At 50.5% G+C, this 27,907-nt stretch overlaps 1 protein-coding gene across 3 annotated transcripts in view; it reads right to left on the bottom strand.

Moving 5' to 3' along the window:
• Positions 1-2,442: 2,442 nt before the first annotated feature.
• The window catches only part of KIAA1671, a gene marked incomplete at its 5' end in the record, with an annotated part of 131,580 nt that continues 106,115 nt past the window's right edge, over positions 2,443-27,907 (bottom strand). For all 3 annotated transcript variants that reach the window (XM_082668504.1, XM_082668506.1, XM_082668505.1), the window contains 7 exons: positions 2,443-7,823; positions 9,056-9,138; positions 11,285-11,427; positions 13,478-13,602; positions 14,364-14,538; positions 17,421-17,676; positions 20,669-20,787. In XM_082668504.1, coding sequence (XP_082524630.1) covers positions 9,060-9,138; positions 11,285-11,427; positions 13,478-13,602; positions 14,364-14,538; positions 17,421-17,676; positions 20,669-20,787 — 897 coding nt within the window. In that variant the 3' untranslated portion in view covers positions 2,443-7,823; positions 9,056-9,059. The remainder of the gene's footprint in view (positions 7,824-9,055; positions 9,139-11,284; positions 11,428-13,477; positions 13,603-14,363; positions 14,539-17,420; positions 17,677-20,668; positions 20,788-27,907) is intronic.

Genomic DNA, 27,907 nt, shown 5'->3' with positions numbered 1-27,907 from the left:
GGCCTGGTCCAGCTCATGGAGGTCCAGCTCACAGAGGATTCTCAGCAGATGTGGCAGGCCCCCAGTTTGCCCATTCCGCTTCCTCAGCGGTGCTCAGTCTTTGTAGGTCCCCTGCCCTAAGCTCACAGCCAAGGGCTCGACCCTGCGCACCCCCTCAGACACCAGCTGGCTTGGTCGCTGTCCTGGTTCCTCCCTCTCGGCTCCAGCCCTCACGTGGATCCCCGGTTGGTGCAGGGGGCCAGCTGTGCAGGCCCCCCGGAGACCACCAAGGTCCGGGCCTGCCTCTCTCTCCCCGCATACCCAGAATGAACCTGTTGCAGTCGCCTTGAGAACAGAGGGGCCGATGCTGTCTGCAGACTCAGTCTGCTTCTGCAGGGACCGTCCTATTTATGGGCGTTTTCTGACAGCCCAGCACATCCTGGCTTGCTGAGGCAGCGCCCTGTCCACCTGATTCTGTGCGGGCCACTTCACCCCAATAGCAGGCCCAGGGAGGCCCCCATGCCTCTGTATCCTCAGCCGTGGCCTCTGATGACTTCCTGGGGGCAGACGGCCTGCATCAGCTTTGTGGGAAGCCCGGCAGCACCAGGCAGGGGGCATCGGGGTGTAAAGATCTCAGTGTCTTCAACTTCCTTCCTTTGGCTTCTCAGCTCCACCATCTTCCTATTGAGGTGCATGACGTCCTTGGAATGGCTCCAGGTCTTAAAGTGAGGGGTCCCAGAATCTCTCAATTTTCCCATGTGCCATGTGGCCTAAATTTTAAGTCAGATCACCCTGAACATACCCTCCAAGTTGCGTGTAAATCCACCCAAACATTTCCACGAGATGTGGTAACAGACCCAACAAAGATTCATTTGCGTTATACAGAAGATTCGTTATACAAAGATTCATTTTCGTTACACATTTCATTATACATCGACAAATAACAGTGACCATTTATTGAAGACCTACTATGTGCACGGCACTGGGCCAGCTTCACGAGCAGTATGTTCAATGCTCACGCAGCCCTCTTTAGGGGAGGAATTATGATCTCCACTTTATAGAGGGGGAGACAGATCAGAGATGTGGAGTCACTCACCCAGGGTCACACAGCAGAGGAGAAGGGGTTGGCCTCCTCCAGGGCCCAGCTCTTAGCCTAAATAGAAATAAAGATGATCATGATAGTCCCTTTATTTATGACCAAAAAAAAGATCCACACATTTTGTGTGTGTGCTTAACAAAGTATAATTTTGCCTGTGATAGCTACCAGAATTTCCCGGCTTTTCGAAAGTTTTCCTTAAGCTACTTTGCTTTAATGAAAGACCTACATTAGTACCTGTTTTTTTTAACGGAAAGAAATCCAGAGAATTTCTGCTTTTACAAAAATAGGGTGAAAAGCAAAAATCACGTTCAGTGTTCATTTTATAACGAGCCATGACAGGTGAGCCCCAAGCAGCGAGTGGCGCCACCAAGTGCCTTCCGTGGGAACCACACTCAGTATCTCAGCATCAAGCGGCCGGAGCTTTGAACTGTGTCTGACAGCATCTGTGCTTTATCTCCATTTCTTCTGTGCATCTGTGAGCAAGATGTGTCCTCAGGTAATTGCTTCTTCAATTTATGCCATTGCAGCTTAGGAAAGGTTTCAGAGGAACGCTCTGCTTTCGGATAGTGGAGGGGAACCTGTATTTAATGATTGCTGAATGAATAAAATAATGAGGGCAAAGGGGTAAATTGTTAACCAAGACGGTTTTCTTTTGCTGTTTGTTTTTGGCTAACATTCTCAAGTCGGCACAAAACCCAACCTCCTTGCATCCCTGGAGGTGTGGGTGACAGCTGGGCTCTGGAAACAGGTGGACTTGTGTGACCTTGGGTGAGCAAATGAAGGTCAGAATCACAGCCTCTTCATCTGTAAATGGAGAAGCTTCTCTCTCCTCGAGCCACTGAGAGATCACAAAAGCAAGACACTCAGCACAGCGCTACCTTCTAGCTTTTAATCACTGAGGATCCTGCCTACTGTTGACAGTTCAAACCAAGAGCCTGCTTCCTTCTGGTGCCCATGGAAAGCAGAGCTGGTCTCAACCCCTTAACCTGGGATGCAGCCGCCAGCTGCTGGGGATATAAGGGGGAAGACAGAGGTGCGACAGCCTATCAGGCCTGACTCCCCAACGCCCATCAGTTCCTTTAGGATCCTGAAGACCTACTATATGCCCAGATTTCCTGGGCCGCATTTCTTTAACCTAGAGTTCTCAGTCCTGGCCCTATTGCCATCTGGGGCCGGATCATTCTGTGCGCTGGGGTGTGACGGCTGTCCTGCACAGTGTACAATGCTAAGCGGCATCCCTGGCCTCCACCCACTAGATGCCAGTAGCATCTCCCTTCCCTCCTTGTGATCACTAAAACAACATCTCCTGTCATTGCCAGATGTCGTGCGGGGGACACAATCCACCCAGCTGAGAGCCACCGCCTTTAACTTTTGCCCACTATTATCGCTGTCACCACCCCCATTCTGGAGAACCATGGGGGTTCAGAGATACCCCACAGCCAGGAGGAGGCAGAATGAGGACCCAAGCCCACGTCGAATGGAGATCCTGCTTTTCTCCATCGGCCCCCTTTCCCAGGACCCCTGCTGCGCCCTCCCTCCGTCTGGCCCCCAGCTCGCCGCAGCGGAGAGGCTGACTCAGCTGGGGACAGGCATGCATGCATGGGGGAGTCCATTCATTCACACACCGACACGCTGACGTCTCCAGTGCAGCTCGCGTCAAAGCTTTATTTGCTGCTTTCAGAGTCTGAATGCAACGTCTTTGTACATGCAAAGGTCATTTTGTTTTAGGGCAGTCGACCAGATTCCCAACTGCTCTGCTGTGCGTATGAAACCTCTTTACAGTTACAAAATAGAAAAGCACTGGTAGACATCCAATACTCTGTGAGGTCCGGGAAGCCCCGTTTGTTTTGATGTTAAAAATATAGGTTTCTCTAGATGAATTCTCAGTCACACGATTAGAGATCATTTCTGGGACTGGATAAAGTGCCGGTCGACCACCTTCTGTTCAGAACTCCTGGAGCCTGTGAATTCATAAGGCAACTGCAAGGACACCAACTGGCAGGACGCTTCAACTTTCTCGCACACAGGACTCGAGTTCCTTTTCGATCGTGACTCAAATATCGGAGGAAGGGACCCAGAAGAAAGGTTAGGAAAATACATAGCGTACGTATATATATTTCCACTTCCCCCTCCACCTTGCAAAGCATTTTGAGGCTCATAACCATCTGGGAAGTGCAGGACTTGTAGGACGTTGGTATGATTTAGGGAACAACACAGTACAAAATATCTTCAGTAACACAACAGATGACTTTCGTGAGCCCCGTATTTACAGGATCTATAAGGCTATGTGGAATGATCTCATTCTTTAGACGACGGCGTCACGTTGTTTTTTTTAGCAGGTGTGACGCCGCCGGAGACTGTTAAAACAGTGCCAGGCTGATTCATGGGAGATGGTGTGGCGCCAGGTGTGAGGGCGGCCGTTTAGGGAGATGCTGGGAGGTGAGCAGTGAGCGGCTGGGAGGTTACCTTGCTGGAAATCTCAGGCTGACTTTCCAGGTACCTGGTTTTCTGGCCCCCTCCCTGCAGGAACCAACCTAGACAAAAGAAAGAAATCTCTAGAGGGGTGATGGGGGCCAAAGGAGATACAGACCAAGACTCAGCACATTCATGCCTACCGGTTTTCTATGAGGTTCTATGTTTCCAGACCCTCGATTTGCCCAGAATTCCAACAGGGTAACTCCTGGCAGCTTCTCAGCCCAGGGCTCAGATCCATCACTCCCTAAGGGGGTGGGGCCCAAGGTGGACCCCCTTCCAGATGTGGGGCAGGTCCCCTCTCCCTTAAGTGGCTCCCTCCTACTCCATGGAATCACGATGCCATGGGGCTTTTTTTTTGCTTTCCTGTTTTATCACATGTTGGAGGAGGAAAGGCACAGTCGGAGGCTATAGAAGGATTCTCCATTACTGTATGACTCGCCACGGCATAAATTGGAGGCGGCGCAATTCCCGGTGGATAGAGTTTTTCTCCCACCTCCCTGCAGACCTCACCCTGAAATGCTAGTTTACACAAAGACAACCGTCATCTAGCTTCCTGTATTAAGGGACAGTGCTGTGTGGGAGGAACCACAGGGATGGAGGAGGAGAGAGGGAGTGGCTGGCTTGAGAGTCCTCTCCTTGGGCGCGACGCTGTCTTCCACGCAGGCCCACGTCACCTTTAAGCAAGTATTTTGTTTTGGAGGTGATCCAATGACACATCTGTGGGTTTTTAGCTTTGTAACGACGCTTAGCTCCTGGGGCAGTCTGGGGGTACCGTGATGAAAAATGTAAATGGACAAGGCAGCTGTCAGCGTCGGGTGGGAGCAGCTGAGGTCTCCTTCAGGGAGATCATGCCTAAGGTTTTTCCAAATCCCCTGCACAGCCTCTAAGGTTGAAGACCTCAGGCTCAGCTCTATTCCGATACCTAGAGTTGGCCTCACTTCTTCCTGGGAAGCACAAGGGAAAACACATTTGTCTGAAAGTACATGACTTTGCTTGTCCCCTGCAAAACCTCCCCATCTGATTGTCCTTTCCCCGAACCCCAGACAACATGAGGCCGTCAGGGCAGCATCACTCAAGGCCCCCAACACTCTAAACTCCACTGGGGTTTCGTGAGGCTTCTCTTCCACTGGAGTTTCTCTGGTGGTACTGAGAGGTTCTCCACAACACTGATTTTTGAGCCCTCACCATGGAATTTTACAGGCCAAAGGCTTCTGTTACATTAGGCAAGAGACCATGAAGAATGGGATCTACTGGAGGGGAAAAAGATATGGACTTATCAAAAGACCAGCTCTCAAAATGCTGATGTGCAAAGAGGGTGTGGGGGGATGGAGGGGGAGCGAGAGAGTGTGAGAGAGAGAGAGAGTATAATTTAAAAAATCACCTATCTATCCATCTTATTTTTGATGCATTCTGTATAAAACTCTCATTTAAAGCAAGCCAAAGGCCCAGGGGAGGAGGGCTGGATGAGGGCGGGTGACCTGATTGCATACAAATGATTAAGGCATATTAAGTTAGTTTAAAAGGAGACAGATTTCCAAAGGTGGCTCCAGGCAAACTCAAGAAACTACCATACAACCCCTTGCTTAGCCCCCAAGAGCTCATCTGGCTTAGAAAGAGGAGAAATAAATAACCCGTTTGCCTGGCTATCTGCAAAGGCTCTAAGCGTCAGTTGCTGCGAACTTCATTGTACTGATCGTCGCAGGAGCCGGGGGTGACGGGAGCCGGCACTGCGTAGGCCGCTCCTGACCCACCGTGACTGTCTGCTCAGCGGTGAAGGGATGAGGCTGCTGTAGTCAGTGTCAAGGGGTGGACTTTGTATGTCCTCATCACCAAGGAATTAAATGGATTTTTATTTCCAATCCAGGTGTGGGAGGTTAGGCAGAAGACCTCCAGGTCAATCTTGTTTTCAAGTGTTTTTCTTTCCTGTTGGGTATACATGGGATGAAACAGGACTAATTCAAAACTGAGAGTTTCGCACGGTTAGTATCACTATACTGACCGAACAGAGCAAGTGGCTTCCTACTGCCTAAGATGGTACCAAGGGGCCTTCCCACCTTGAGAAAGGCAAAGAAAGACAGCAGGCAAGAAAAGACAGCACACTAGGAGTGTCTAGAGGACCTACTGACCTGGACACTACAGCAAAACTGAAATGAAACATGAACTGGGTCTCTGAAGAGTAAGAAAGGAAAATCAACTGACGCGGTTCCTGAAAGGATTAAATCCCCAAATGGCCAGAGAGAGCGGACTGACCACAAACTCAGGGAATGAAGAGAATACAAACTGTGATGGAGCAGGACCAGATCTCCAGACACACATGCATGAGGTTTCCAGATGCACAAGGTTGCCTGGGAGACGGGCTCCAACCACCGCCCAGCCAACAGGACTCAGGGAGGGAGGGCCTCTCACCCCAACCTCGGTCGCTGTCCATGGTGCTGAACCACAGCCCCTCTCGGGCCCGGGTGTTTGTCTTAACCTGCAGGGACGGGATTGGGCTCCATCCTGCCACACCCAAGAGAGGGAAGAGGTGGTAAAGGGAGATAAGGGAGGAAGAGCGGAGGAGACAAACAGAGACTGAAGGAGGGGTGGCCAGGGAGAAGGGAAGCAGGTTTTGACACCATTTGCAAAGAATGGATTTATTAGGAGAGATTTTCACCTTTTGGGAAGTCCACTGCTGAGCAAAGCTCCATTAGGAAGCTCAGGCCCAGTGCCCCTCAGCAACACAGGCTGCCCTGTGAACTGCCCACGCATCTCTCTCACACATGGGTGTCTCCCGGGCAAGGTTGGCACAAAGTTTATGGCAACTCCAGACATGGCGGTGGGCCGACTATCCCTGGGATGACTGCTGGGGCCTTGGGCTCAAGAGGTGGAGGAGACTGGTGTGGAGGATTTCCAAAAACAAGGACAGAGTAGCCATGACTGGAGAGCCCAGAGGTCTTGGAGATTCCTGGGAATGAGCTTAGAGTTGCCAAGAAAAAAAAGAGGCAAGGCAAGCCTATACTTGGTTACCTAGCGTCTAGCAAGTCTGTCCAGAGTTCCTGGGCTGGGGGTCGGGGGGACCCCCCTCCAGAGAAGGGCTTTCAGCAAGACCCTCCCTTCCTGCATTTGGACCTAGAAAAAGCACCTGGTCAGGTAGAATTGGGGGGAGGTTGGGTAGAAAGAAGAGGTGAGAAGAAACAAAAAGGACCCCTCATTCATCGTTTGTCCTGAGACCAACTGGGAATAGATCTTTTATGCCAGCAGCTCAGGTTGTGTTCAGAAAGGGACTTCGGAGCAAAAGCCTCTCGGGTGGGTCTGATGTTTGGGAGGGAAAGGCACTGCCATTTGGGCTGCAGGTTTTTGAACCTTGAGGCCAAGGGACAAAGGTCACCCTACAGAAATCAGAGCTCGGATGAATAGGAACCAGGAAAGTGTACACCAGGGTGACAATCAGAATTTTTAAAAAGCTTGGGGTAGGGATAAGATAACCTGAGATGATTGGATACTTCACGCAAACTATTCACACGCCTCTCCTCCTGTTCTTTAACATAAAAACATATATACATATCAAATTTCAAAGAAAGTTGGCTGGATTATTGCTTTATCACCTTCTAAAGCAAACAAAACGTGATGTACAATGGAACAGGCAAGCTCTGCACACAGCCCCACCGGGAGGATAAATACACTTGAAAGAATGAGGGCAGGTGTGTTTAAAGATCAGAACTGCTGATTCTTCGAGAGGGAGAAGGAATTCGCCAAAGGAGCGATCAAAGCCCCCAACCCGGTGGTACTGCTGGGACCACAGTTACAGCAGGAAACGTATGGTTTCATCTTCCTTGGAAATGTCCTTCCAAAAAAAGACCAGCCCTGGGTGGGGGTCGGGGGGAAACAGGCGCTTTCACGACTCAGAACCCAGGGGAGACGGTCCAGCCTTACATCCATATTCCTGGAGCTGCTGCAGGGGTTTAAAATGGGTAGAAATGCACATTTTTACATTAAACAAAACCAAACCAAACCACCAGCATGGACATTTCTGGGCCGCCTGGCTTCTTTCCCAGCCTGAAGTGCTGTCCGGGGAGACAGAGCACGTGCTCGTGGAGGGTGAGCCTTCCTGCCCCATCCGTCCGGGAGAGCCTGTGGTGAGGGGGGGCATTGGGCAGCCTTCTCCACCTGACCGACAGACCGACCGACCGGAAGGGCCCAGGTGTGTGCAGGAAGCAACGGCAGCAGCGGGACCTCGTCTTCGGGTACTGACAGTTAAGGCTTGTTCATTAGATGTGGCAGTGGCCCCTGTCTGGAGAGGAAGGGACAGTCCTGGTGTCAGCAGGGGGAACAAGAGATGCCATTTCTCCCCATCATTGAGCCCTAAACACTTTTCTGGTGCTCCCCAAAGCAGCCACCCCACAAGCTACAGGCCAGGAAAGACGACTTTTCTTTTTGAGGGGTGGGATGGGGAAGGTGGCAGGCGGCTGGATATGATGGAATGAACGTGAAATTTAGGGTCAGGTCAGGGTGCCAGCGTCGGTGGTGTCCTCAAATGGATGGCCGGAAGCTTAAGTGAGATATCGTGGGTACAGCACTGAGCACCAAATAAACACAGGCTCTGATCCCTTATCTGAAATCCTAGAGCATAGATTTATTGGGGAATTCAGAAATTTTGAGTTTGTTAGATACATATATACAGACATATATATGCTTATATGTAAATATTATGTAACGTATAATACGTACGTTATGCAGCACCCCCATCATTAAGCACATAATATGCCTGCAGTATTATGTATGGATGTTCATATGAAATGGGGAAAACAGAGTCTAAATAGTATTTTATCCATGCAGGTCAGGTTTTGTCACTAAATAAGGGATGGAAGTATTTCGTTTTGCGAGCTTTCTGGATTTCAGGTTTGTGGAGAACGGGTGGTGGGTCTCCTGTGCTGCTCAGAGCAGAGCTGACTCTGACGGAGCAAGAGCTATGTGTTCCTCCCCCAGAGACTTCCGGTCCATTCTCAGGGAGCCCTCTGGACCGCTCGGCAACACGGGCGCTGCTACCCCATTTTACAGATGGGCAAACTAAAGTTCAGGAAGTTAAATCATTTGGGGCCCACACCAAGGCATATCTAATCGTTCGATTTTTTAATTTCTTTTTTTTTCAAATTAATTTTTAATTATACAGGTTGTATAGGAATGTAGAAACTGGGGACATTTCAGATTAAGCTGTCCCGCCCGTTCAATTTATAAAGGGGGCCTGAGATGCAGTGAGAAGGGCTGGCCAAGGGCGTGAGACCAGAGTCCGTCCATGCCCTTTCCACCCACCCCAGGCCGTCCAACTGTGTTTTTTTTTTCCCTAAGAAGAAGCAGATCATTGCCACCCTCTTTACGGGAACCCCAAACACCCTCAACCACGTTTTCCCTTCTCTTTTCCAGGGTACAGCATCCCAGGTCTCTGAGCCTTGGCCTCCCGGCCCAAGTCCCCTGCTCCTCAGGTTGCAGGCTCTGTCCGGGTCTCCCCTCCAGAGCCCCTCATACCTGCTCAAGCTTGGTTTTCATACAAGCTTTGCCTCTTCTTGGATTTCAGCTCCTTTAGCCACTGGGGAGAGGGCTCTTCCGATCTGAAACCACAAAGGCAGTGGGGGTCAAGTGTGAGCCTGACCGAGGACTCCCTGGGGGACCCAATTCTCCTGCCGCCGTGTGGGTGGGGGCTGAGCCACACTCGCAGGCAGCAAAGATGCCCATGTCGACATGATTGAAACAGGAATTAACCAAAGTGCTCCGAAATGAAGAATGTTAGATAAATCATGGTACATCCATTCTGTGAAATATTCTGCCGCAGAAAGTCACGCTTACATAAAATTATTTCCATCCATCCATTTGCCACCCAAATATCCATCCATCCTTCCATCTCTCTACCCAGGTACATGCCCATAAGGGTTAATTCTGTGTGTCCACTTGGCTAGGCCACAGTGCCCAGCTGTTTGGTCAAACATTATACTAGCTATTTCTGTGAAGGTATTTTATTTTATTTTTTAGATGAGATTAATATTTAAACCAGTTGTCTCTGAATAAAGCAGATTACCCTCCATAACATGGGTGGGCCTCATCCAATCAGTCGAAGGCCTTAATTGAAAAAGACCAACCTCCCCAGAAGAAGAGGGAATTCTACCAACATACTGCCTTTGGGACTTGAACTGCAACACCAGCTCCTCGTCAGGTCTGCAACCTGCCTGTCTACCCTGCAGAATTTGGACTTGTCAGCGTCCACAATCGTGAAAAACGATTCCTTAAAATAAATCCTTCTCTCTCTCTCCCTGTGTATACATACTATTGTTATGTTTCTTTGGAGAACCCTGACTAAAACAATGCCTGTAAGACACAGATAGATCGATCTTATGTTTACCGAATAATAACAATAATTATTGGGAGGAGGTACGATTTGTTTTAACTTTTTTTAAAAATTGAAGAACACACATCCAGAGGTCACTCAGCTCACAAGTGCACAGCTCAATGAATTTTCTCAAAGCGAATACACTTGAGTCATCACCGACCGAACGATAACATTTTCGAGTGTCTTATTTTTTACTTTCTTCTTTACGTATTTTTCTCTGTTTCTCAGAATGGCTTGTAATGAGAACACATCATTTTAACAAAAACAATGAAGTCAAACAAAAACATCTGAAAATTTTTTAAAGAAAAAGAAATCATACTTATGAAGACTTTAATGGCTATGGGAGAATCGTCACATGAAACCGGAAAAGAAGCTATATATATTTTATGTTGTCATCTCGACTACATTTAAAAAGAATGGAAGGAGAAAGGCCCAAACGTCACTATGGTAGTCTTCTGGCGGGGGGGCGGGGTATCACATCATGGGTGATTTTCTTTCCTGCTTTATATTCATTTTATATTTCCTACAATTCCTAAGGTGAGCATGTACTACTTTTATCATCAAACACATGTACACACAAGACCTTACTTCTGTTGATCTCAGAGAAAGCTCCAGACTCCACAATCCCGGAGGCTCAGGGACATTGCTGACCTGGCTGGGGGTGGGGTGGGGGTCTGTGAGGAAGGAGAGGTCCCCTGGGCAGACAGGGGTCTGAGTACCCCAAGCAAGGCTTGGTGGAGGTTCAAAACCAGGCCTCCTGGTCTGGGGGTCCCTCCAGCCCTGGAGAAACACTGGTGCCCTCAGTTGACTCCAGAGCAATTCTGGCATCCGCAGAGCAAGACAGGTACCATCTCTGCCTCAGCCTGTCTCTCTCTCTCATCCTCTTGCTTTCCTGCTTCCCACGGCCCACTCTGTGCTCCAATAACATGCACAGCCTACAGCACCCAGTTCTACCAGGCCCCTGGACCTTGCATGTGCTGTGACTTTGGCCACCTCTCTTGTCTGTCATGATGCAGATCGGGCACCCCCTCCTCTTGGAAGCCTTCTCCACACCCGTCCTCCTCAAGTCTGGGTTCTGAACTCTTCTTCTGCCTTCCTCTATCACCGGGGTCAGACAGTAAGTATTTTTGACTTTGCAGGTTATAGGGTGTCTGTGCCAACGTGTCAGGTCTGCAGTTGCATCAGGAAAGCAGCCACAGACAATCCTTAAATGATGGCTGTGTGCCAATAAAACTTTATTTACAAACACAGACAGTGGGCTGAATTTGGCCTGTGGGCTATAGTTGGCTAACCCCTGCTCTATCATAGCTCTCATATTACAATAACAGTATCATGCACAATCCCTAACTTTTATGTGTTAGCAACACTCTCACCTTTCGTCCTTCTCCACGCTGGAGGGCAGCACGCGACTGCCCAGCACCCCGGGCTGGAAGGGGGACTTGGGGGTCTTGGGCTGTGGGGCCCAGCTGGGGGTATCGCTGGGACTGTCCATCTCTGGCCTCTTGTGCAGCTGAGCCTGGGAAGAGAAGACAGGGGTGGAGTCTGTAACCCGCCCTTGGTCTGGGGAAGGGTCCCATCCTACGGCACTGTCACTGCATGGCGACAGCAGGGCTCCCAGCATCTGAACGGACCCAGGCAGCAGACTCAGGGGTGGGGGAGATGCTGCCTGGCCATGGAGGCCAAGAAAATCAGAGGTCAGGCTTGTAGTCCAAGAGGCCACCCTTGACCACAACAACCGTGGTTTGGTCAAACAACCGTGAAAAATTCACACGATCACATTATCTTTGGCTGAAAAGCCGCCATGTGTGGCGTCCTCATCACAGGACGCTCCATCTCCTTTAGTTTCCTGAGAACCCCGAGGTGGAGACAAGAGATGCATCTTACAGCTGAGGTCCAGCTCTTTTAAGCTCTTTGCTCCTGTGAATACGAATAAGTGAGGTTTCTGACTATCAGATTTGCACAGGGAAAAAGCAGGGTGGATTCCCACCATTTTTGGAGGGCACACAGGGAATGGGATGACTTGGAATGGTGTGCCCAGAATTCCTTTGGGGGCTGGGGGGGTATGATGGTGGCAGGTGGCATCTGTCTCTGAGTCAACGCTGGCAGAGCCCCCGGCAACAGTGGTCATCGCCGTCGTCGGCCTGGCAGCTTCTGTGCACTGGGCATCCAGCGACTGGACTCCACCAGGTGTAAGTTATATGACACACGTTTCCAGGGTGAAGACTGGCTTTCTCTATTTTATAGACGAGTAGCCTAAAGGTCAAAGGTTGAGCAGTTGGCCCAAAGTCACATGGTTTTCCACAACTAGGATTCGTCCTAGGTCTGCCCAGTTCCAACTCCAGGGCTCTTTCGAGAAAAAGCCCGGCAGCCTCCCTAGGGCCTCTGCTCCCTCCTGTAAGCAGGGCCTTTCTCTGCCCCCTGTGTTAGGCTGCCCTGTAAGACAGACTTTGTTCCAATGCTTCAAAAAAGAAGTCAGAAAACCTCTGGCCCAGGACAGTTGCTGCAAGACATTTATGCTTTGAAGGCCTGTAAAATGAATTACAGGGGCAAGTACGCATCCGCTGTTTACCAACTTTGTATTCTTGTCAGAAATGACATGAAAAGCCAAGCCGTCATCTACTGAAGGAGTGGCAAGTTCACAGCCCCTCACAGGAGGCTCCCTGGCCACACGGAGTGAGGGGTTGAGAAATTCCACAAACAACCTAGGCTTCTTTGTCTTGATTTCTTCTTCAGTAAAATGGGAGTAAAGAGCTGCCTTTTTTAGGGTTGCTGGGGACATAAAGCGAGTTTGCAAGCACGTGGTGCCTGGGGATAAAAGAGGCCCCTCTCTCGCTTGCATTAAGTACCGCTGCCTCCCAGGACCTGTGAGATGCTTGGTGGAGCTGAGGGTGGGGAGACAGCCCAGCCCTGCCCTCAGGATTCCACAGTCCAACTGGGATTGCAGTGCTATTTAAGACAGATTAACATGGCTCCAATGCTGACTTCTCACATTGTTTGGAATCAAAATAATCATTTTATGTGCCTCCCACCCCTAGCACACCAGATTCCTCAAGAACAGAAGCCTGGGCTAGTTCACTCCTGTTTCCCAGACATCCAGCACTGGGCCTGATGCCTAAGGTGGACTTTTAACCCCCTTTACAGATGAGCACATAGAGGCTTAGCTGGAGACTGTGCTGAGCAGCACGTGTGGGGGCTAAAGACAGAAAGTGGAGATTCAGAAACACAGGATTACTGGAGAAAACCAAACAAATCAGTAGTACTGCTCACAGCACCGGGCCAAGGCCGATGTCCTGGCCTTGATAATGTACCACGGCCATGGGACGCTTTAGCACTGGGGGAAGCTGGGTGAGGAGGGGTACACGGGAAGTCTCTCATACTATTTTTGCAACTTCTCATGAATTTTCAACTATTTCAAAAATTAGACAGAGAGGGAGGAAGACAGGAAGGGAGGAAGGGAGGGATGCAAGGAAGGAGAGAGGGAAGGAAGGAGGGAGGAGGGTGAGAAACATGGGCCTGTCTGTTTTGCTGCCACAGGTAAGCGTAGCTCTGGGCATGCAGTCTGGTACCTTCAGCGCTGCCGGGTCCATGCCTGGAAACACGGGCATCCTCTGGGGTCGGCTGATGGGCGTCCTCTCAGCTCTGGGCGTCTTCTCCTCCTCATCTGACTCTTCCTTCCTGGGGGATTTCTCCTCTGTTGCAAAGAAAAGCGTACTGAAGTCACTGGCAGCCTCCATTCTGAGATTTTGCTTCTCCTTAAAACTCTTCCATGGCTCTCCATCTACAGATCAAGTCTAACTCCTTAGCAAGGAATCACAACTCTCCACGAACTGGCCCTGCCTTTCTAGCTTGATTCCTGCTATTTCTGGCTTGGGAAACACTGAACCGCTTAGAGAGACAACCCACCCCTGCCCCCGCCACACCCACGGAATGTTCTTTCCACACCTCTGCCCCTTTGATCCTGTTGATATTTCCGCCTGGAATACCCTTCCCTGGCTAATTCCTATCTGTTCTTTAGGATTCAGCCCAAGGTTTGATGTGGAATGTGGCCAAAGAAGTCCTTAGAGGAAAATGCATAGCCTTAAATAATTTATTAGAAACCCCAAAAGACTGACAATAAATGAACTGATCTTTCAACTTGAGAATCTAGAAAAAGACCAGCAAACAAACCTGAAGAGAGGATAAGGGTGAATTTAATAAGGATAACAGCATAAATAGTGAAATCCTATTAAGTTGTCTCAGTTCCTTGCAAACTGTGGAGCCCCAACTAATATATCATCCTCAAAAAAATGTTTTACCTAGTTTCTAATAAGCTTGGTGTAATAAGAAACCACAGTTTCCTATGTTATTGTGTTCTAATACCCCACAGCCTTCAAAGTCAGAAAGCTCTTCCAGGGTTTAACCTAAATCCTTCCTGCTATCCAATGTGCTACCTGTGGAGGAGAGGGGGCATACCTGTGGAGTCCTTGAACATCCACATGCTGTTGGCCTCCTCCTCCAAAGGAGACCTGCTCTCCGACTCGCTGACTCGGCTGCGCCGGAGGGAGTGGGAGATGGGAGCCCGGCGGCGGCTTCTCTTGCTGAGCTGCACCCGGGTCTTTAGGGCACTTGAGTCGAGGACTGAAGTTTGCTGTGGGAGTGGCAGGGAAGAAGAGGGGAAACGAAGCATGGGAAACATTAAATGGGGGCATCACCCAAGGGAGGTGTGCATAGCTGCGTCGATACACGATGCTATTTAGGTGGTACATGGGCCAGCATTTCCGCATTTCAGTAGGAACCTAACACTCTAAGCCTACTTTCTCTGTGAAATATAGCATGTAGGCTGATTCCAAGAATCAAATAAACCTTGAGTGCCCCACAGTGCCTGGAACACAGTGGGCACATAATGGAAATGGCTTTCCGCTCCTGGTGACATCACTGAGCAGGTAAGCTAGAGCAGTCCCTGACAGGAGCTCAGTACAGGTTTGTTTGTTTGTTGAATGAATAACTGAACACATCATCTAACTAAACGCTTACAACAACCTTATTCCACACAGGGTCCACGAGCCGAGAGGTTCTCAGTGTGGTCCTTCCTCTACCCACAGTAATTCAGGGTGCAGGTGGGAGCCGGTGGAGCACCCACTAAGTACGAGGCATTCGTTTGCAAGCATCACACTCTGAGCTGAGGCGGGTGGAGGGTCAGTGACGGTTTCCAACATCACCACCTTTTGTGCTGAAAGGGCTGGGGGCAGACCACCTGGGTAGGCCGAGCAAGAAGGTGGGGCAGCCTCTGGCTCAGTGATCTCCAAGGAGATAGTGGTGAAGAGCTCAGAGCTTGGGCTTCAAATCCCGCTCAGTTTGAATGCCAGCTGTGTGACCTCAGAGCAGGGGACTTACCCTCTCTGAGCTTGGGTGTCCCTGTTTGTAAAAACGGAATGATAATAGTATCCCCTTGCCAGGGTGGTTGAGAGAATTCAGGGAGCCCAGGCATGGAAAGTCCTGGTTCCAGCAGCACCTGACTCAGGCTCGCAGCCGTGAGCTATTCCTACAATGGGCTTCTCCCTTCCTGGCCAGCTCAGGTCCTGGCCTGAAATGTTGGATTCTTCCTCTCAGGTCCACTTTGGAGAAATTCTGTCACCCAGGGCCTTTTAAGTTAGCGATGATGAGCTAATTTCAGTGACTCATTTCCCAAAGTTGGTAAGTGACAGACACCCCATTGGGGGCGGGAGGAGGGGGCTGATATCTGCACAGCTGTTTCCCAAACTGGCTGTGATGCTGTCCAGTGGGGGGATTTGTGTGGGGCTGGTGGAAGTTGGGGAGAGATGGAAATCATAAAGAGTCCGCCGTCCTCAAGAGGAGAGCATATATCTCCGGTCACTACTAAATAGAGCGGGTTTCTCAGACTCAGGGCAAGTGGGAGGGAGCCACAGCGACGCAGGGGCTGCTGAAGGGGGTGTGGTCCCGTTGCCCAGGGCCACCCGTGCAGCCTCAGGCTGGTGCAGAAGCTGATTCCTTCCCTAGTGCCTCGCCTCCCCTTTCAGCCTCCAAACACTGCCTGTGGGAGACCTCGGTGTTAAATAATTGGCTGGACCTGTGCTTAGGGACACTGGCATTTCAATCACTCAGTGGCCACTTCTGTTCCCTAATCAGCAAAAATGAGGGAGTTCCTGGTGGTCTAGTGGTTAGGGTTTGGTGCCCTCACTGCCATGGCCCAGGTTCAATCTCTGTCGGGGAACTGAGATCCTGCAAGCTCCTCAGTGTGGCCAAATTTTTTTTTTTAATGTTTAAAAAAAAAAAAAAGTAGTGTTGTCTCTGGTTATATGAAAGGATACGTTAAAAAAAAATAAAATTAAAATGGGGCAGGGGTTTTGCCTCTTGGGCTTAGTGTTCCAGAAGGTAAATCAGGAGACTTATGGTAAGGCACAGCGACATCTATGGGCGTGTAAGCTGGAGCAATGCTTGGGACATGGCTGGAGCTCAATAAATGTTTGTTGGATGAATAACTGAATAAATCCCCTAACTAAACCCTGACAACCTGCACCCTGTCCACGTTTATACAGTGGGGTGCCCCGATGGAGACTGAGTGTGTGCCTTTCCTCATTTCTGCCCTTATTTAGAGATGCCACAGAGAGACCTCGACCATATTTAGGAAGGAGAGTCCCATCTGAGGCCCTAAAGGAGGCCCCACACCTAAAGCAGTGATGGTCCTTCTCTGGGGGCATCTGTGTGGTCATCTCTAAGGGTGTGGATGTGAGGCTTCACTGAGGAGACAGGCTCTGTTTTGGATTTTCCATCATTTAGATGTTGCATCCTCAGGAGGGTGGGCAGGTAGCCCTATTGTCAGGGAAGGAGAATCATAAACCTGTGTCTCAGGGATTGAAAAGGACAACCTGCCTGACCCCTGCAGGTCTAGAAGGGGCTGGGTAGGAGGCAGTTGGACTTGGGTGGCTAGCATCCTGTAGGGTGGCTCTCCGTGGGCCCCAAAAGAGCTGAGTTCTGAGGGCTGCCCACGCCTGAGGAGGCTCCCCTTTACAGACAGGCTTGGATTCCCTGGCTCCAGGGACATGGTCCCACTTGGCAAGACCTTGGTAAGAAGCCCCAGCAGAATTGGTCTGAGCGAAGTCCAGGCTGCACGCCTAGATCTGCAGGCCTCAGGCAGACACCTCCCACCCGCCAGGGGTGAGAGGCCAGATGGCCTGTTCGCCTAACAGGTGAGGGCTCAGCTCAGTTTTAATTTGTACACATATGATTGCATTCACAGCTGTGAAACCCACTGTACTGGTTACAGGTGGACAAGGAAGCCGAGGTTCAGAGAGGTGAAGACAGTTGCCCCAAGACACACAGCTGGTGTGTGGCAGGTACAAGCCTCATGTAGACTTCAGTCCCATCTCAGACTGTGCCCTCTGCACCCACCACAGGGGGTCCTGGCACACAGATTCTACCAGGGAAAGGGGTAATTCATCGGGAGATGCTAGAACGTCCTTTTAAGAAGAAATGACTGTTTCCAGCACGTGCTCCCAACGACTGACTTACATGGATAAAGGAGAAGTCGTCCACCCTCTTTGCGGGGCAGGCATCCGCTGGGGGCGGCCCCTCCATCCCGTCAGTGGATTCCAGGTCCGTGCTGGATCGGTCCACGCTGGTGCTCTGCTGGTCCTTGGAGCAGTCGTGCTGGTCCCCAGCAGAGGTGGTCTCCGTTTGGGAGGACAGGGAAGACAGGCGGCTGCTGGGGGGCTGCTTCTGAGCCGACGTGGCACTGCTGTCCGGGGATGGGGACTCGGGGGCCAAGCTATGAGAATGGAAGGAAGGGAGGGAGGCCTGGTCGGGCAGGTTGTTTCAGAGACCTGAATTTCAAGGAAGGGAAGTGGCAGAAGGTAGGGTGTGGGCTGTGCTTTATATGCCAGGAAACAAGAGACAGAACGTCCCAGTTAGGAGAACCACTCTGGGCCCAGCCAGGTGCTGTCCATGGTGCCTCTAGAACACCTGAACAGGTGCAGAATGGGTGCAGAATGTCCTGTTCAAGACCCTCTAACCCTGCGCCGTCCAATCCGGGAGCCACTGGTCACATGTGGGCCGTTGGGCCCTTGCAATGCGGCGAGTGAGGGCTGAGCTGGGCCCTGAGGACAGTCAGTACACACTGATTTCCAGCACTTTGAGTGAAAAAAAAACGAACGTAAAATACCGCGTTAATGACTTTATAGTGATTCCATGTTAAAATGGTAGTATTTCGGATCTACTGGGCTCAACAGAACATACTTTTAAAATTAATTTTGCCTGTTTCTTTTCTACTGACGTGGCTACTGGAACACTAAAACTGCCTCGAGTTTGCAGCTTGCGCTGTATTTCTGTTGCACAGTGCTGATGTAGACCAAGTAATCACTGGCAGTCACCAGCGGGAGAGCAGGAGGGGGGGAATCTCCTGCATTGTTTCATCCATCCATTCATTCACTCAGCCACTCATTCATTCACTCACTCACTCAAGATTTACGGAGCGCTTACTATGCGCCAGGCCCTGTGCTAAAAATTGTATCGTTCCATCCTCTTCACAGTCCTACGGTGATTACCCTGTAATCCTGCAACGTCCTCAACCCTAGGAGATAGGATTAACCTCAGGAAATTAAATACTAACCTCGCTCAAGATGAGGAAACCGAGGCACAGAGACGTGAAGTAGCCCGCCCAAAGGGACAGACCTGACCCCAGAATCCAGGTCCATGACCCTCTCCTCCTGGAATTTCTGCCCATAATGTATTCCAAGTACCACTTGGATAATTGGAACCACACAAGACAGAAAATATGTCAATAAATCAAACTATTAAATTAAATAGGCTCTCCGCTCCCCCCTTAAAAAGACCCCAAAGCCAAGAGCACAGGAAAGTCTACCCCTGAGGAAGGGGGGACGGGCACACCAGACACCACCTCACTGATAGGAGGGTCTGCCCTGAAATACCCCTGAGCTGCACCCTTGGGCAGAACCTGCAACCCAGGTGTACTGGTGTTTCACTGCAGGAGCACAGCCATGCTTTCGTCAGCTCGGGGAAGAATTTATTCCTTGGAATAGGCAGGATGTTTGGGTGTGGGGTGCGACTGAGGCAAATCCGCAAAAAATGAGGGAAATACCACTGAGGAGGCTGCAGGTGGCGCCGCTGCTCAGGGCTGGGAGCACAGCAGCTCCGGGGCCCTTTCCCGGAGGAGGAGCTGCAGTGCCTCCTGGAGACAGCAGGGGGCGACCCCAGGACACAGGGGAGATGCCAGGTCCCAGAGGGAGAAGGGGCCTCCCAGGGTCACACAGCGACCGCAAAACCAGGACACCCAGGTTTCCAGACTCGCTCACCGATTAACACACATCACAGGGTAGGAAAGAAAACAAAAAGCCTTCATGCGTACTGGAAGGAACCTGTGCTTCCCTTTTTCTTACCCACTTCCAATTCCATCAACCTCCACCCAGCTTTAGTACCAATGACAGCTATGGGACATAAACCAGCAGAGGGGTGTGGCCGCTCCTGACGGGTGGGGGCAGGGGAAGGAGATGGGAGACCTGGGTTTGAGTCCAGCTCAGCCACGGACACACCATATCCCCGGGCATGAGACCCACAGATGAGGAAACTGAGTCACACAGTGACACAGCTGGTAAGTGGCCATGCCGGGGTCGACCCGGGTCTCCCTGACTTCAAAACACCGTGCGATCCTGTGGCCCGCCAGTGGGAAGTGTGAGCTGAGAACACGGCAAGCCCACCTCCCGGTGTCCACGAAGCTGCTGCTGTGTTCGATCCCCCCCAAGGGAGAGAAGGAAAACTGCATTTTTAAAACAACGAACAGGTGCAATGTATCAAGTTCCTACTAAGTGCCGGGAAAGATGCCAACTGCTGCACAGGTTACCCTGCTGACAACCCCACGTGCCTCAGTCTTTGCCTCTGCAAGATGGGGCGATTGACTAAATGTTATGTTTCAGTGCTTACAACAGTGCTCGGCCTGTCCGCTCAACAGATCTTGGCTCTTTTTATGCGCGTCATCCCCCTTCTATGGAGAAGGAGCATGAAATCCGGCAAATATGACTAATTTACCCAGGACCTCACAGCCAGCTGGAGGGAAGCTGGAGTTCAGACCTGGCTGCCTCCTGAATCCAGGCGATGCTGTGACCTTCAGGCTTCTGCCACAGTCATAATAATATTCCTTCCCAGCCAGGCTGACACCTGAGGGGCCCTACAAGCCTCTAACAGCGGTGATACTAAATGCTGACACAGCTTATAGAGCAGTATCTGTAATATGCTCCTATATTTGTAAACACACAATATACATACAGAAAAAAGTCTAGAAAGACAACAAAAAACATTAATGAAGGTTATATCTGTGTGCTGGGATTAGAGGCAATTTTCATTTTCTTTTTTGTAATTTTTTTTTTATGGTAGTGAAACACACGTAACATGCAATTTACCAGTAGTGCCTTCACAGTGTTGTGCAGCTATCACCGCTCTCTGGTTCTAGAACATCGTCATCTCCCCAGAAGGAAATCTGGTCCCTGCTGAGCAGTCACTCCCCTCCCCCTCCCCCCAGCCCCCGGCAATCACAAATCTACTTTCTGTCTCTATGGATTGCCTATTCTGGACATTTCATATATCATTTTAAAATAAGTTTTCTGTACATTCTAAATTTCCGTTTTATAAAAAGAAATGGTTTGCTCTTATAGTTACAGACAAAACAGGTTCTACTTAGTAACAGAGAAATCAGGAGGCAGATGGGCCACCCTGGTTCCCGCCCAGAGGCCCCGCCCCACACGCCCTACCTCTCCCCGCTCTGGTGCTGGTGCAGCCACGTCCCATACTGGCTGTCGGCTTCCTGCACGAGGGTGTCAGTGTCCTTGGCCTCGGGGGTCCGCCTGGAGAAACACTGCTTCAGCTGATCCTGCAAGGACAAGCCAGAGGTTTCTATCAGGGAAAATGCTCAGAACCTGGTCCCAGCTGGTAACTCACACCGCATCGCCCCCTGCTCGAACCCACCTCAGCTCCCTACCGCTCTCGGAAGTGGGTCCAAACGTCTGTGCTGGGCATGAGGGTGACCTACCATCCGGGTTTGCCCAAGACATCGCAGGATGCAGGACGGCGGGTGCCAAAGCCAGGCAAACTGAGATGAAGGGGGTCACCCTCCTGCGTCCTGTGTGGGCACCACCCTACCCCTGGCCAAACTTCTCTCCATTTTCACTGCCCCCAGGACTTATCAGTCTGGTTACGGTGCTCCCCCGTCCGTCCCCCGCCACCAGGTTCTCACGGTCGCCATGCTTCCACCACCAGCATCACCAGCACAGCCTTCGTGGAGCATTTAACTTGTCCCCGGTGTTGATCAAGCTGTCTGCATATCACCTCGCTGAGCTGCAGTCCCATGGCAATCCCATGAGGTGGAGCTCATTACAATCCCCATTTTACAGACGAGAACACTGAGGCTTAGAGAGGTGAAGTGACATGCCCCCCATCAAATAGCCAGTAAATGATGAGGTGGGACTCAAACTCAGGCGGGGGGCTTGGACTGCAAGTCCAAACTGGCAACCACTGTGCCCCACGCAGCCCGGATCCCCGGTTCTGTCACCAACTGCTCGGTGACTGGTCTCTGCCCTCAGCCTGGACCCTAGGGAGAGGGTCCTGCTAACCACAGCACTAGCCAAAGGGCCTAACCGGGTACCTGGCACATGCCAGGAAGCCCACAGGTCTCCATCAAAGTGCTGGCCTCCCTAACTTGTTCACTCGGCAAATTAAAAGCCCGTCCCCCGGTGACTGACTGTTGAACTGGCTGACACTTGGGAGCAGCTGGAATGTTCAAGGCAAAACCAAAACTCCAGCCCCTTGGGTGGCCATTGGCACAATAGCAATTCAAAATCAGCTCAGTGCTTTGTGACCACCTAGAGGGGTGGGATAGGGAGGGTGGGAGGGAGACGCAAGAGGGAGGAGATACGGGGACATAGGTATATGTATAACTGATTCACTTTGTTATACAGCAGAAGCTAACACACCATTGTAAAGCAGTTATACTCCAATAAAGATGTAAAAAATGGCCTTGGCTTCTGAGCTTTGAAGGATGTTCCCAGTCACCATCTCCTGATGGCCTGGAGCCAGTGGGTGAGGAATATGGAGGGAGTTGGGGGTCACGGGGCGAGGGGCTGAGAACAACTTGGCCCCCAGTTCCAGAAACACCGGCAGGAGCGTCTCACTCCTTGCGTCCCCCTGGGGTCGGGAGGCATGTTCTGCCGCAGTGTGCTCTGGATCTCCTGCTCAAACACCTCCCACAGCTCCCTACTGCCCTCCTGCTGAGATCCAACACCCCTTGCAATTGAGCCCCCAGTTCCCTGTCCAGTCCCATCTCCTAGCCCTGCCCCAAACAGAGGCCCATTCCACCCACCGAGACCTACTACTGCATCCCACACAAGCCTTACCTTCCAGCCTCTGTGGCTTTGCTTGTACCTTTCCCCCTTCCTATCCGTCCCTCCCACCCCAAGCCATTGCAACAACCCACAGTGACCTTGCCTTCCCCTGCACTCTCTCTGCCTACTCTGGACTCATTTTTGTGCCAGGTAAAGTTTGACATATAAGTTATTTATGCAACAGACACCTACTGAGCACCTACCATGTGCTAGGCACTTGGGAACCAGGGGTGGGGGTCACTACACAGATTCTGTAACTCGGCCAAGGCAGCCTTTAAGATCGGACACTCCATCACCTTTGTTCCCCACCCAGAGCCCGCCTGGCACCCAGGAGGTGCTTAGTGGCGGTGGGCAGACTGTCCTGCAGTAGCTTATCTCCCTCCCAGTGGGGAGCACGCCTCTTCACAGCTTCTACGGAGCCATCCTTAGCAGAGCAAACGTGGGGTCCTGCAGAGTGAGCAGGTGCCTCGGGAAAACGTTCTGCTTTTGTCTCCCTCTCTGGGGCACAGGGACGTGCAAGATGCCAATAAGACCCACATGATAGCTCCAAGGGCAGGACCTGCCATTCAGGAAACACCCCATAAATGCCCACCTCCTTCCTCATTCTCTTTCTCTCACCTTTTGGAGACACCTGAGTACCCCATGAGGGGATACTATGGGCGAGGTATGTGCAAGGACCCCAGGGAATCAGGATAAACCTCTCAGTCACCCTGGTAAACAGCCACACTCACACACCCTCATTTCGCTGCCTGTAGATTCCTTTTCCTCTTACCCAAATCACAAAGGCTTGCTACAAAACATGTCAAAATTACAGAAAAGCACAAAAAGTAATATTTAAAAGTCACCCATCACCTAGTGACGAAATTCTGCCATAATCCTGCCCAGAATTTCATCTGGGTCAACTCATTTAGAGCATCATGGTTAACGGCGGAAGAATGTTCTGCTGCCCGGACACAGCATTGTTCCTTTAATCGATCCCCACGTGTCGTGGCATTTAGGTTGCTGTTCACCGTTATAATCAACCACACGATGAACATCCTTGGGGCTGAAGTGACACATCTCTGGTGACTCCCACAGGAGAACTCCCTGGGCAGAGAATCGCAGGGTGGAGGGGTAGCACACACAAGGCAGCCTTGGAACAGTCCATCCAAACTGCAAGTCCACAGCAGCATGCGAGGGTGGCTGTTAGCACGCCTGAGGGAGTCAGTCAGTCCCCAGGTGGGGAAACTTGGATGCCTTTGCCTTGAAAGGTCACCTGACATGGTCAGACGCCCAGTATCCTCAAGAGAATGGAAGTGGTCATCTGAGCATGCTCCCAGCTGCTTCCTGCTTGAGGGTGACCTACCATCACAGAATCGGCCATTCCTTAACTTAACCCACCACATGGGTCGGATTCGGAGGCCAGAGGTCGGGGCCTGGGGGGCTGCCTCTGGTGGACTCGACATCCTTGTGCCCAGCAGCTTGCAGACGGCTGCAAGGTACATGCTAGGTCTGTGCCCCGTGTGTGCCAAGCTCAGCATAGGCAGCAAGGTGACCGCTCAGGGACGGCTTACAGCTCAGGGTTGCGGGGGGAGAGGGTGCTGTCTCTGCTCTGCCCCAGCTGGGTGGTCTGGCCAAGGGACTCCGCCCATCCCAGCCTCAGTTTCCTCAGTGGAAAAACAAGGGTTGTTTTGAGGCTTCAGGGAGATAAGCCCTGGAACGCGTTAAGCTCAGTGCCTGGCATATAGGTGCTCGGGACACAGGAGCTGATGCGATCAGAATCAGGTTCACAGCCCTCCCCAGAGTCAGGCAGGGAGACGGACTCCTGGCAAAGTGTGATTCTTCTCGGGTCCTCAAAAGCCCCAAGAGATGGGGATCTTTCGGTGCTGAGTGATAGAGGAAGGGATCTGCAGGTGGGGCCTCTGGAAATCAGCATGGCAAGTTCCGAAGGATGCTAAGAGTGGAATCAGGGCAGGAGGCAGGGGAATGCTTCCTGACGTCCTTTGGAAGGCTCTGGGCGGCAGGGTGTGGGGGGAATAAATGGTGCTCAGCAAAATACATTGGCTTCCATGCATCCCCACTTGTGGGTCCTCCCGCAGAGGTTTAAGATTCACGCTCAGGGATCTGTAATCCCCGCAGGCAGGGGTGGAGGTTTTCTCCCTCCACTGCCTAAAGCCAGACTCAGGATTCCGGACAGCAGCATCCCCGACTCCTCTGTCACTCTCATCCCCGTGTCGGATCAATCCCCAAGCCCTTCAAAGTCTCCATCAGGAAGACTTTGGCCAGCTCTGGGGTCCCCCTGCCTCCCTCACCTCTGCTCCCCCCCGTCCCCATATATTCTCTTCCCATTACACTTTCCAAAACTGAAATCTAAGCCTGCAGGGTCTCTGCTCAAAACCCTTCAGTAGCTCCCCCAGGGTCAAGTCCAAACACCATAAGGATGGCTTGTAGGACTTTCATTAGTGGGGCTCTTTCCCCACCGTCCCCTGCCCCTCCCCCATCCCCAGGCCCTCCCAGCCCCTCCCACTGGCTGCTCCAGCCCGCTTTCCTCTTCTCACATTCCTCAGTTGGCTATCCCTCACCTCCAGACCTGCTGGAGCAGCCACCACCACCTGGCTGTCATTCAGGTTTCAGCTTTGCTGGCTCTTCCTCCAGGAAGCCTTCCCTGAACTCCCCTCACCCAAGGCTGCCTCAGGAGCCAGCTCCCACCATTCCCTAGACCTCAAGTCTCTATATCTGTGCTGTCCAATATGATAGCCGCTAGCCACGTGTGGCTATTTAAATTTCATTTAAATTAATTAAAATGTTAAAAATACGAAGAATCCAGTTCCTCAGCGGCTCTAGCTGTATTTCAAGGGCTCCACGGCCACGTGTGGCTACCATATCGAACGGCATAAGATACAGGACATTTCCATCATGGCAGAAAGTTTCTACTGAAGAGCACTGCTGTGGAACTTCCCAAATCATGTTCATTATAATTGACCTGTGTTTTTTTTTTTCAGTCTCCCTTGAATGAGTACTATTTCTGGAGCCAGATGCCTGGATTTAAATCCAGGCTCCATCACATAGATCCTGTATTCAGGCTGTGTGGCCTTGGGCAAGTTACTTAACCTCTCTGTGCCTCAATGTCTGGACAACGCAGATGTTAAGTATTTGGTTGAATGCCATCTCAGTCCCTATGTTTTTACACAAAACCCCCAAATCTGGAGTACTCCAGGGGTTAGGATCATCTAAGGGAATTGATCTTGCAAATGAGGCTTAAGAAATCAAGCTGTTTGTCAGTACTTTCTCCCACTAGTATCCTGGTAACCTTGTGCGCAGTGCAAATGATTCATGTCTCGTCGCTGCAGCAGACCCCGGTGGCACTTCAGATCAGCAAGTCTTGATCTTCACTCCCAGGGCTATGAGGCCTCAAGATCAACCACAGAAAGGGTCCAAAACTCTTCTGAAACTTTCTGAAAGTCAGGTTTTTAAGTTAGCTTTAAGGCAGAGTGTTCTTCCAAATCAGTTCTGCCTTACCAGCTGCTATAAAAGCCCTCACTGTCTGCGGATGAGTAGATATCTACAAGGTGGTCTGAAAATACATGATGGATAAAGGGAAGCATTGTCTGAGGAACACACGTGTCCAAATTAGTCCCGCGTTTGGGTCATGGGCAGGTCTTTTTTTTGACATGCACCCCCGATGGATATCAACCAGCCACAATCCAAATTTCAGCTGCCATTTGTCACACCAAGTCATCACATCTTAACATTTATTTTTTTTTAAGATTTTTTTTTATGTGGACCATTTTGTAAAGTCTTTATTGAATTTGTTACAATTTTGCTTCTGTGTTATGGTTTTTGGGTTTTTGGCCATGAGGCATGTGGGATCTTAGCTCCCTGACCAGGGATCGAACCTGCACCCTCCGCACTGGAAGGCGAAGTCTTAACCACTGGACCACCAGGTAAGTCGTGAATCTTAACATTTAGATCTCCAAGGACCCTTGAGTCCATTCAGCTGGCCCTTTTCAGATGATGAACTTTTTCAGATAGATGATAAACTCAGAGGCAGGGATTCTCACGGGGAGTGAGAGGCAGAGCTGGGGGGCCTGGAACCCAGTTTTCTGGGCTCCTTCCAGCCCCCCACCTTGTCCAGGATGCTTCAAGAGGCTCAGATGAGGAAATGCGCTTTAAAATGCTCTAAAAAAGTCTCACGAACTTGGCGGGCTTAAAAAACACTTGCTCAGGCTAGCTCACCAAGCCCCAAGCTGGTGGTAGGTGAAAATTCTAGGCCCTCGTCTTGCAGGCAAACACGACTGCCGCAGCCCAGGACCTATAATGGACAGTTTTCTAACACCCAGGCTGGGGAGACCAGCCTAACAGACGCCTTTGAGGGTTGTGTTTAAACAAGTGGCAACACATGTCCTGAAATTTAAAACGTGCATACCCTCGACTCAGCAATTTTAGTTCCAGAAATTCATCTCAAGAAAATCATTAGACACACTCACCAAGACCTATGAACACAGACGCTTCCCCGCAGGACAGCAAAGATTGCAAAATATTGGACATAACATTGCAAAACACTGAATTGTCCTAAATATCCAATAAGATGGGGATCGGTGAAATACAGTAGGATATATCCACGTGACGGAATAAACACAGCCAAAGAAAATGATGCTCAGAAAGAATGTTTACTGTCACAGAAAGATGTCTGCCTTATACCAGCAAATATTATTTTTAAAAAGGTAACAAAACAGCACATGTCACAGAAAGATGTCTGCCTTATACCAGCAAATATTACTTTTTTAAAAAGGTAACAAAACAGCACATGTGTTGATACCAGCTTTGTAAAAACAAATATGTAAATGCACGTGAGAATAAGCAAAGGAAACCTCCAGACGTTTCCACAGAAAACTGATACCAGCGGCACTGTATGTGGTGAGGAAATGGGCTGTCTTTCTATTATTGATGATGATTTTCGTTAGTATCCACACTTGTGATTTTTTTATCCCAATATCATCAGATAATAAAATTAAATAAAATTAATTAAATCATTCCTCCAACACTATCATATAGTAGACATCACGAATTAAAAACAAATCAGAAGGGGGCTCTTCATTTCTTAATCTCTATCAGAGCCCAGCAAACTCTTTCTATAAAGGGCCAGATAATAAATATTTTGGGCTTTGTGGGCCATGGGGTCTCTGTCCCAACTTTAGCTTTCCTGTCGTTACCATGTCAGCAGCACAACGTCTGTGTTCCAATAAAACTTTATTTACAAAACAGGTGGCTAGCTGGATTTGGCCCACAGGCAGCTGGCTGATCCCTGATCTATACGCTTTAGACTGTCAGCTGCATGAAAATGGGGACTCCTTCGTCCACTGCTGCACCCCAGTGCTTAGAACCATGCCAGGCCTGGAGTACTTGTTGAATAAATATTTGCTGGAGGAATATGTTTCTGAAAATAACTTTTCTGCACTGAGTAGGTGTGAGCTCCTTACCCAGAAAAGGCCGTGTCATTAGGGAAGGAGTGAGGAAAAGAGAAAATATTACGCCTGCATGTATTCTGGGGTGTCTGACACATCCGCCTGGGAAAGAAGCCTGAGTCAGAACGGTGTTCGGTGGCCTGCGGCTGACGGGGCAATTCAAGATGTG

Source organism: Grampus griseus (genome assembly GCF_964374135.1).
Source record: "Grampus griseus genome assembly, chromosome: 12".
In the NCBI taxonomy this organism is placed as follows: Eukaryota; Metazoa; Chordata; class Mammalia; order Artiodactyla; family Delphinidae; genus Grampus; species Grampus griseus.
This window is presented reverse-complemented; position numbering and strand designations above follow the sequence as displayed.